Here is an 11,095-nt window from a genome sequence, read left to right as displayed (position 1 = left end):
TTGTCTACCAACACATGAATGAAGAAAATGTGCCATATATGCACAAAGAGTTTTATTTGTCATAAAGAAGAATTAAATCTTGTCATTTTCAGGAAAGTGGGTAGAACTGGATATCATCACATTATATGAAATAAGCTAAGCTCACAAACTCAAAGATTGTCAAAAGTGGAATTTAGGGTAACATAGGGTCCTGAAAGTAAAAGTATAACTCTAGGAGCTATGAAAGGGGGAAGGGGAGAGAAGGGAAGAGAAATACGAAAGAACAATGGAGGGAATAAATATGATCAAAATACATCGTGCACATATGGAAATGTTATGAAACTTTTTGTTGTGTATAACTAATATATGCTAATAGGGAGGTGTCAAGGGCCATGTAAGAGGAACGACAAATGGCTTCAGAACCCATGGAATGCAGCCCATGGGTTACCACAGCCACATGGGTGGGCCTCGGTGTGCCACTGCTGCAGAACTGTGTGTCCTGAGGATTTCATACTGTCATTGAGTTCTGCGGTGCTTGCTGCCCTCACGTCCCTCTTAACCTAAGAGTTATATAAAAATTTTAATGGGGCTTCCAGCCCCTCACTGGACAGTGTCTCTGTCACTCACAGTACTAAAGCTTGATCTTTTTCAGGCATTGCTGCTGGAGAAGATAAATGATTCAAATGGTTCAATCACCATCCTAGATCATTGTTCTTTCCACCCATTAACTTTGTAAATGTATAAATGTATATGGAAAGCTTGTCTGGGTGTGTATTGGAACTTGCTCCATCCACCAATTGTGTATCTGAAATTCCTGGAGTCTCCTTGCTGGAGCTTTGCTCTAACAATTCTATGTGTGAATGTGTGTATGTCTGTCTGTAGTCCTGTATGTACATTGTATGTGTATGAAGTTACTGGACTCTGCCTTTTGTTTCATCTACTTAGTGTGTGTGTGAGTGTGTGTGTTTGTGTGTGTGTCTGTGTCTGTGTGTGTGTGAATTTTCTTTCTCGCTGGCCTCTAAGAGTTAAAAGAGTTCAGAGTTTTTTGCTGGCCACAAAGTGCCAGCCCCAGTAAATTAAGCTTTGCTCCTTCAGAGAAAAATCTGCTGAGTAACATCTCTAATCACTGGCTGTCATTGGCAGCAGCCCCTGTAGGTATCTGGATATACTCCAATCAGTGGTTCTAAGCACTGACCCCTAACAGCTGCCTGCCTCAGTTTTCCCAACTGGATGCCAAAGCTGTTCACTGGCAGGGAGAGTGAGGGGAATTCCGGGTAGAGTTTGAGAGGAGGAGTATGATGTGAATATGATTGAAATATATTCTATGCGTGAATCAAATTCCCAAAGAATAAAAATATATCTTACATATGTTAATAAAAGTACATGTTTTGTTCCCTTAGACTACCTTTATAAAATGCTATAGATGGGGTGGGTGTGTGTATTTGTGATGTGTTTGTATGTGATCAGCCCAGGGAGTGGCACTATTAGAGGGTGTGGCCCTGTTGGAGTAGGTGTGGCCTTGTTGGAGTAGGTGTGTCACTGTAGACATGGGCTTAAGACCCTCATCCTAGCTGCCTGGAAGCCAGTACTCTGCTAGCAGCCTCCAGATGAAGATGTAGAACTCTCAGCTTCTGCTGCACCATGTCTGCCTGGATGCTGCCATGCTCCCACCTTGAAGATAATGGCCTGAACCTCCGAACCTGTAAGCTAACCCCAAATATATGTTGTCTTTTTAAGAGTTGCCTTGGTCATGGTGTCTGTTCACAGCAGTAAAACTCTAACTAAGATGGGAGGAGGGGGAAGGCCATAAACAACAGATATTGATTTTCTTACAGTTCTGAATAGGAAAAATCTAAGATCAGGATTCTAACCAAGCTAGTTTCTTATGAGATGTCTCTTCCTAACCTATAGATGGCTGCCTTCTTGTGTCCTCTGTGTTCTTACATGGCTTTTTAAAGGGTCCCGTGTATGCTAAGCATTAGCTCTCTCACCAAGTATACCCATAGCCCCTTGTTTTAGTTTGACTAACTATTGCTGTGAAGAAACATTCTGACCTAAAGCAACTTGAAGAAGAAAGAATTTATTTGGCTCACTTCCAGGTCATGCTCCATAATTTTAGAAATTGAGCTCAGAACCTAAAAGTAGGCTACTTGCTATTTCACATAGAATTACCTCGAAATAGGGAACTCACTCAAAGTCAACGAAGTCTAGCAGAACCCATGAAAGTATGCTGCATGGTAGCTTGCTCCTATGCTCTTGCTTAGGTAGCATTTTTATATAGCTCAGGCCCACCTGCCCAGGGAATGGTGCTTTCTATAGTGGGTTGAGCCCTCCTACATCAACTTAAGATCAAGACAATCCCCTACAACAGACATTCCCACAGGTCAATCTGATCTGGGAAAATCCTTCAAATGAGACACCTTTCTCAGGCTATTCCAGGCTATGTCAAGTTGACAGTTAAAGCTAACTAAGACACTCCACTGTGGATTTCTGGTTTTCTTGGTGTATGTGTATGGGAGTACAAGATCAAGTGTGTGCTGTTCTTATTCACTATGAAACTAATCTATTCTGATCAGGGCCTTTTGCCTTCAGGACCAAAATAGCACCCAAAGTCCTCACCATCATATACTAGGAAATTAGAACTCCAACCTGGGCATTTGAAGAAAATGTGACCATTTGGTACCTAACAATGAACTAAACATTTGGCTGGGTTGTAGTGGTGCATGCTTGTAGTTCCAGCACTTAGCAGATGGAGGGAGATTGTAGCATGTTTGAAGCCAGCCTGGTCTACACAGTGAGTTTCCAGGCCAACGAGGGTTACATAGTGAGACCCAGTCAAAAAAACAAAAACAAAAATTGGACCTTAGACACTTGCAGATGATTTTCCACTGTGTCTGAAAATGCTGTTTTACCCCAGATTACCACCTCCTGGATGCAGGATGGTTATTATGTCTGAGATGGACATGGGTTACTCTATGTCCAGGTCTGTCTTTAATCAGAGAGCCAACAAATACTGCCTTTATATCTCCTTAGTCAGATCTGGGTCAGAGGTCTCCTGTTTATGTCTAATGCAACCACAGGCAAAAGGCTTTTCTTGATCCTGTAGCCATGTGCAACACAATCAAGCAGAGCCAAGAGAAAAGTAATTCTGGGTATTACAACCAAAGCAAAAAGAACAGGGTAATAAGTCTATCCTAGGAAGTGCATGTCCTAGATTTAACAGATATTGGCATGATTTTCATAGTGATGATTTGCAAAACAGAAGTTAAATGTTAAACTTAACATAAACCAAGGGTGGAAGTTCTGTGGGCGTGTTTGGAGCATGTGGTTGCCTACAGATGGCTAGGAGGTGGATTTGTGGAGTTGGAGTGGGGGAGAGTAGGATAGAGAGAAGAACGGAGTGGGAATTGGGAAAAAAAGCCATGGAATTGTTTATATTTTAAAGAAGTGTATCCGCACTTAAGGACCTCCGGTATCCCTATCCAGAAACTTCCCTGGAACCCGAAACTAAGAGGGGAAAAAATGTTTGTTTTTCAAATAGAGATCTTCCTCGGCCTTTTTAAAAAACCCCTACGTCCACAGTGTCGTAGAGCAAAGCTTGCTATGCATAGCCAAACCTCAAAGGTTGTACGGTCCCAACTGCTCGGACAGGGCTGGTCCGGGGTGGGGTGTGGGTTGACCGCCAGCAGGTTTCTGGGCTACGCAGGTGGGCGGGCAGCGGTGGTGGGACCGTGTAGCTCGGGCGCCACGCACCGCCCTCCCCGCACCGACCCTGCCCCCCCCTCCGCCCCGCGCGCGTGGCCTTGTGGGTAAAGCGGGGCCGCCAGGTGACAGCTAATGGCGGCGGCCGCCTGACGCGAGCGGTCAAGCTGCGGAGCACGGCGGCAGGGGGCGCGTCGGGGAGCCTGGCTGCCGCTGCACTCCGGACTGTGGCTCACCGGAGGCGCCGGGTTTGACGCGTCATGGACAGGCCGGTGGCGGCGGCGGCCGCCGCATCAGCGGCGAGTTGCGAGGGCGCTGGGGGCCCAGGGCCAGGGCCTGGCGCTGGCTGGAGACCCTCTCGGGTTGCGGGGGCCACCTCAGCCAGCTCTCGGCACCCCAGCATGGAGACCCTTGACAGGTAAGTAGGGACCTGGGTGCCACAGCCTCTCGGTGCCCAGCTCAAGGCCCGGCGTCCCCTCTCAGTTCCCAGCCCGGAGCGGAGACAGGGGTGAGAGGCCTGTCCACAGCCACCTCTAGCCTTCCCTGTCCCCACTTCGGGCCTCTGCTCTAGGACCTGCCTGGGGTTGGCCACCTGCTTACTTCCGCCTAGCGAGCCCAACAGTTCTTGGCTTCAGCTGTCAAACCCGGGACAATACCTACTGCTCCTTGAGGACCCCTTTTGTATGTGTGCCTGGCCAGGGCCAAGAATTTCTGCGGAAAATGTCAGTTGGCTTCTTCTTTGGGTCACTTTCTTGTCTAAATCGTGTGATTTTAAGATCCAGTTCTGCTGCCGCTGCTAGGGGTGGAGACTGGGAGATGAGACCCCATAGGCAGCAGATTTGTCACAGATGATGGTAAAGATGCAGATTTCAAAAACTGAGATGGACTACTTCCATAATGCTCATGAGGCAAAAATACAGTTGTGTAGTTTCAGTTCTTTACACTTTGAATGGCACAGTTGTTTTTTTTTTTCCTCTTGCGTGTGTACATGAGTCCCCTGTTTCTGAGGTAGATTTAAATATGTCAGTTCTAGGCATACCTGCCATGCCCAACTGGAAAAGGCTACCACCCACTCGGGTAATGACAAGAGATGTCTGGAACATCCAGTTTCCCCACTTAGACACTTGGTCAAAAGATAGTTGGTATATGGCTCAGTGAGTTTGAGCTGTTTATCCCTGCCTGTCTTAGTCATTCCAGTATGCTGAACTTTTGGGAGTTTCCAAAGACAGGCAGGAGAGCAACAGGCAGCACTCTCTCACCTTTCTAGCTCAGTGTAATTACAATATGCTTTAATATATTAATCACTTAGCAACAGGCTTCATCAAATCCAACCACAGCTAAAACATTCCTTGGAAACATGAGGACTTCACTCACCTGAAAGTATTCAGGAACACATGAGTTCTTGTCTATTCACAAAATGCCACACTATATATGACTTTATGGCTCTAAGGCTGGTGATTGAAATTACATGTGTTAAGTGCTAAGCTATTAGTAAACACAGAAGGATATTCATGATAGGCCTGAATCATTGAAGTAGCTGAAAGATGTTATTCCAATATGCCTCATTCAGTGCTTATTAGGAACTATAAGTGACCAGGTCCCACTCTCAAGGATTTGGATTTGGGACTTTTAGGGCAGGTGTAAATTTGTATTTTTCAAAGATCTTTATATATTATAGCCTCAGTTGTTACCCACTATGCTTTGGCTGGTTGGACACACGTGGTACTTAATTTAATTCAGGGATGAAAAGATGTTAGTGATGTGGGCAGTAAGGAAGGAGGCTAGACATTTGAATTGAGGAAAGAATGAAGTTAGCTACAACGTGGAGTAGGGAGAACACTTTGGCCAAGAGATCAGAACCTTGTGGAGAAGTGATAAGAAAGATGGCCTGGTGCCTGTGAGAACTGGCAGACTATCTTCCTATGAACTTGAGCTTTCATCCCTTCTCAGGATGTGAATGGTTCTCTTAATCTTCATCAGAATCAGAATCATCTGATGCCAGTCAAATGAAAATTCCGGTTCTAGGTGACCACACTAAATCTAGTCTGTTGTAAACCAAAACCAGGAAGTCTTAGACATCCATCTGGGGCTTCAGTTCATGGGGCAGAAGGAGGACACAAGATGGATGCAGTTCAGGGAAACAGAACTAGAATGGTAATAAGGCCGGGTGGATTTTCAAGGTACTTAGCACTCAACAGAGAAGCAGGTGCCTCTTCTGCTGTGAGGGGTGTGTGAATTGTGCCCACAAGAGGCTAGCCTGGAAAAATCAAGCTTCTGAAGCAGATTTAAAAGAAAGGCCAGTTGAGCATGGAGAGCAGCTGTACAAAATAAGAAGCAGGGAGAAAAGTTCAGTTCATTTCAGTTCAGACATCTCAACAAGTACCCATACATACTTTTCTCTGAGGAGTGACTCCCCCTAAGGGGAAATTGCTCTCTGTGAGCTTTTCTTAAATGTGTTCCATGAACCTTGAGGCCCTCCTAGTCTTCAGATTATTTCACTTCTCTCGGAGAAGCAGCTGTGGTCCTTTGAGAGGATGTGGCTTCCTAAAGGTCACAGATCTAGCTGGTGACAGAAACAGGATTTAAGCCCAGACCTTCTGTTGGCTAGCCCATTATACCACTCTGTGTAACTGTTCTGAACCAGGCCATTTCCTGTTGCAGATGAAAAATACATCAACAACAATAACCCACCCCTTTATCAAAACACCACAATCAACTTTAAGGCATAAAGGAGATACTTTGGTTCACAAACTGTTCCAGAGAAGAAGAGATAGGAGTGGGCATAATTGAAGCCAGGGACTACCTTTGAAACAGTGTTGCTAGAGCTCTCTGTATCTCGTGTTTGTGTGAGTTTTTTTTTTAAATATCTCATTTGATTTATCTTGTGTGTTCTTTAAAATGGTAGAAATAGGCCTCTAGAAAGACTGTGGTAGATCCATACAGCAAGGATCCGAAAGTAATCCTGGGACTTCTTGGGCAACTCATCTACAAGTGAGGGCAGGAAGAGGTAGGTCAACCCAAGGAAGCAGTGGATTGCAAGTTTGCAAAGTAAAGGGAAGTGTCCTTATTGGAAGAAGGCATGGCAGGATCTTGTCAACAGTTGATTTCCTCTGGTTGATTTTATGTATTTGTAGTCAGGAATGGGTGCTTATGATAAAAGGGCAAAAGAGGAAGCTTGGTGTGGTGGTTTCTACCAATAAACACTGCATGCAAAATCAGGAGGATTGGTGCATATACAAGGACAATATAGTAGTAAATATAGTGAATTCCAGGCCAGCCTGTATTACAGAATAAGACTGTTTCAAAAAAGGAAAGGAGCAGTCAAAAGGGGAACATTAGCATTCAATCCCAGCACAGGAAGATCTCTGTGAGTTTGAGGCCAGCCTGGCCTACAAAGCCAGCTCTGGGACAACCAGGACTACATAAGGACATAGAAAATCCCAGTTTCAACACACATGGAAATGTCTCTCCTTTCCTCTTGCCCCTTAGAAATTGTGATAGAGTTCTAACTTCTACTAAAATCATGGAATCTTAGTGTATCATAGGACTTTAAACCTATTCAGCAAGTATTTTACATATATTTTCAACCATAAAGACTGGACCACCTTTATCAGAAACTACAATTAGATACATGTTCTATCCTTGAAACACACAAATGTAAATGTAATTTGTGATGGTTTTATTTTGTTTCCAGATGAAAGCTAACTTTGTGCTAAAATGTCCTAAGTGTTTTGTCCTCTTGCTTGATCTTTTTTCCTGTTTTGACAGATCTGGAAAGGAGCCAGGCTCCTGTGGACAAGTTTTAAATCTCTTGCCACTTAGATGCCTTTGTAGTCTATTAGATCAGGTGAGCAGAGGCTAAGCACTTACGTCATATGACCATGAACAAAACTGAAAGCTCAGATTTTTTTTCTATAAAATGGGTCACTGGCTGGCAAGGTAAGGCGCCTTTTAGACTAGCAGAGGGTTCCATCTCCTTTGCACTATTATCTTTTCATATTGAGGCAGTGCCCAGCATCTGTGGTACTGCCTTTAGCTCAGTAAGTCAGTCATTGCCAGCTCTGCTGCTCCCTGGAGTGGTGGCTACGTTCCTGGCTATATTGTGGCCTCAGCACCTCCATTTCCTTATCCAGTCAAGTTGGCTGGTGTCTATTCTGCTATTTTGTCACAACTGGGTATGAAGCTTTGACATAATAGCTGGAAGAAACTTTTGTCAGTTGTTAAAACATTTACAGAAATGTAATACATCATCATTACTTCATACAAAATACCTTTTCAAGTCTGTTCTATATTAACTCACCATCAGCTTTACTCTAGTAAAAGTACACTATTTTCTAGATTTTAAACTGCCAACGTGAATTTGGTTGAATGTTGTTTGAAAATCATGTTCTAAGGTAAATATTTCACTTTGGAATTAATTTCCTATATATACTATGTTAATTTTCTATATAAACTATGTCTTCCATATAATTTTTGATAGAATAGAATTATGTAATATGTTAGAGAGTAACATGCTTAACTAAATACTTATAATCATTTAAAAATTATTTATTGTATATCTATGGATGCATGCCTGGTACCTACAGAGGCCAGAAAAGGGCATTGGATCCTTTGGGACATGAGTTACAGAAAATTGTTAATGGTCACATGGACAATGGGAATATGAACCTAGGTCTTTTAAAGAAGTGCCATTGCTCTTATCCACTGAGCCATCTCTCTAGCCCTAACAGCTATAATCTTGATTAAAAAAAAAAAGGTTTATCGACTCATCTAAAACTAACCTAGAACCTGATCATATTTTCTGTTTTGTCTATTATTGATTCTTAGAAATGCAACTAAATAATTTAAAACCTTGTGGTGCACATCTATAATTTCAGCACTTGAGAGGTAGAGGCTAGAGGATGAGGAGTTCAAGGCTATCCTCAGCTACATAGTGATTTGAGGCCAGCCTAGGCTGTACATGAGAGACTTTTAAAAATAACATCTATATTATATCTATATATTCCTAACCAGGACATATTTTTCTCATTAGGAGTCTGTGTTTAAAGGGTTTTAATAACCACACTGTTTCTTTTAGTCCTACAGGGTCACATGTTGAATGGTGTAAACAGCTTATAGCTGCTACAATTTCTAGTCAGATTTCAGGTTCAGTGACATCAGAAAATGTGTCAAGAGATTACAAGGTAAGCGACATCAAGTGTTTAATTCATTCTTGGTCTAGAATAGTCAATTGGTAGCCAAGAAGTGTTGTCATTTTAGTTCATGTGAGCTTTTGACTCCTTGATTTTTAATTGCCCTGTAGAGGTGGTGAGGACAAAGGTTCTCTAGTGTTCAATCTGAAATATAGATGGAAAATACTACCTATTTCTCTTGTTTGTGGTTTTGTAATTGACAGAAAAAATTGACCCAAGGTTTTGATCAATTTTTTTAAAAAAATCAAGCTCTGTTTTATGAAAAATGTGTAGTGGACATAATCGTGCATGCTTGTAAGGCCAACTCTTACAAGGGAGTTAGAGGCCAGCCCATTGTCTATGGAGAAAGTTCAAGGCCAGAGGAGTTACCAAGTGAGACTCTCCATCTAACAGTAGGCAAACAAAAAGAAATATGTTGACTTTCTATATTACTGTTCTGTGTGGAAATCAAACCTGTACAGCCAACACTGTACTTCACAAACATGTCTTTGTATTTAGGCATTGTATTTGAATATTCATCATTAGCAAGGACACTACGATTCTAAACCATTTACAGGGCTCAAAATGTGGCAGCCTCATTGTTTTATGCGTTACTGGAGTGAGAAACTTTTGTTTTAAAAGTTGGATTCCCTGCATTTTCTAAGGTTAAGAGTGAGGCTTCTTGTTGGCATAGACTATTTTCTAACACGGTCCTAGTTCTTAACAGATACTCAATAAATAGTTATTGAATGAATCAACTAGCAAAACTCTCAACTGTTCCATCTTTGTTCTGGCTACAAACTAGCATTTTAACTAAGTGAAACTGCCTTGATATGTTCTTTTTGTTTGCTTAAGGGTTTTTTTTGTTTGTTTTCTTTTTGGTTTTACCTGATAGTCATGGGTGAACACATTCTGTTTTCAATGAGTAACTCTCAGAAGCAAATCTCACAGATAGTTCAAGAACTTCAGTCAACATCCTGCTTGACTATGCTTACCAAAGTTAGTAGACATCAGATAACCTGCTACTCAAAAACTGGCAGTATATCCCTTAACAATGACCCTACTTTTGATTCTCATGGATGGCGACAAGGAGGGAGCAGAAGCTCTTGATCTTTAAAACCTAGTTAGGAAGCCAATCTAGGGAGATGATTTGCTGTAGCAGCAGGATCCCAAGGATTCTAGGTCACATATTGTTCCCACTTTACTTGAAATGGCCCACTGAATGACCCCTCTCAGAAGAGAATGTCACTCATGCTCTGGGGTGATTATTGCCAATTTTAAGTTAACTGTAAATTTTTCATTATGGCTTAGTGGTGTTCTGTGGGTTCTGGAAAAGAGTAAATGCAGCCAGATATGGTGCCACACTCTACAATCTCCGCACTTAGGAAGCTGAGGCACAAGGATCAATTCTAGTTTAAGGACAATTTGAGCTACATACTGAGTTTACTGTTAACGTGGGCTACAGTATATGACCATGTCTCAAAACACTAAAACAAATAATAACAAATATGATTGAATGTTGACTAGCTTTGTGATTTATTGGTTGGCTGGATCTTTAACATGAAATAACTAAGTTTTATCATTTTAACCTATTTAAAAATTTCTTATAGCAGAATCAGCTCACGTTAGAATGGTTTCATAGGTGCTTTTCATAAAACATAAGGTTCTTATATATTTTGGAAATTGAGGTTTAAGTCCCTACATCAAATTATAGTCCAAAACTTTGATGGATTATTCATGTTTTATAACTAAATCTACAAATTTGGCATTAAGTTTATAAAATTTGTGAGTTATACTTTCTTCAAAGAAATATTTTAAATCATAAAGGCATAAAATTATCGTAAACTACACAAACTGGTATACCTACTACATATAAACTCAGAGTAATCATCTGGGGTCTTGGAGACCCTCTGGCATAGGTGCCATGGTATGGAGCTGGGCCTAAAGGTCCAGATACAATTTCAGGATGATTGAAGTTGCAGCCATTAATAGAAAAGATTTACAATTAATCTATTGTGTAAATGTCTTCCTTAAAACACACAGAAATTTGGTGCAGACTTCTTTCTCCTTCCTACTAATGTCCCCTCTTGTCCCTTTTCCTTTCAAGTACCCTCCCCTTCTCTAGTCCTTTCCTCTCAAATTTCCTCCCTTGTCCCTATCTTCCCTCCCTCCTTCCTCTCTTCCCTCCCCCTTTTCCCTTTTCTCTCTACTCCCCTCCTGTCTTCTTCCCTCTATCCTGTCTT

General features: G+C 42.0%; 1 protein-coding gene across 2 annotated transcripts in view; it reads left to right on the top strand.

Annotated features, from left to right (window-relative positions):
* Positions 1 to 3,941: 3,941 nt before the first annotated feature.
* Mtmr1 (myotubularin related protein 1) overlaps positions 3,942 to 11,095 on the top strand; it is a 64,389-nt gene continuing 57,235 nt past the window's right edge. For both annotated transcript variants that reach the window (XM_028787993.1, XM_028787992.1), the window contains exons 1-2: positions 3,942 to 4,099; positions 8,759 to 8,864. In XM_028787993.1, coding sequence (XP_028643826.1) covers positions 3,942 to 4,099; positions 8,759 to 8,864 — 264 coding nt within the window. The remainder of the gene's footprint in view (positions 4,100 to 8,758; positions 8,865 to 11,095) is intronic.

The sequence above is a fragment of the Grammomys surdaster genome, unplaced genomic scaffold (genome assembly GCF_004785775.1).
Source record: "Grammomys surdaster isolate TR1022 unplaced genomic scaffold, NIH_TR_1.0 125690, whole genome shotgun sequence".
Classification (NCBI taxonomy): Eukaryota; Metazoa; Chordata; class Mammalia; order Rodentia; family Muridae; genus Grammomys; species Grammomys surdaster.
This window is presented reverse-complemented; position numbering and strand designations above follow the sequence as displayed.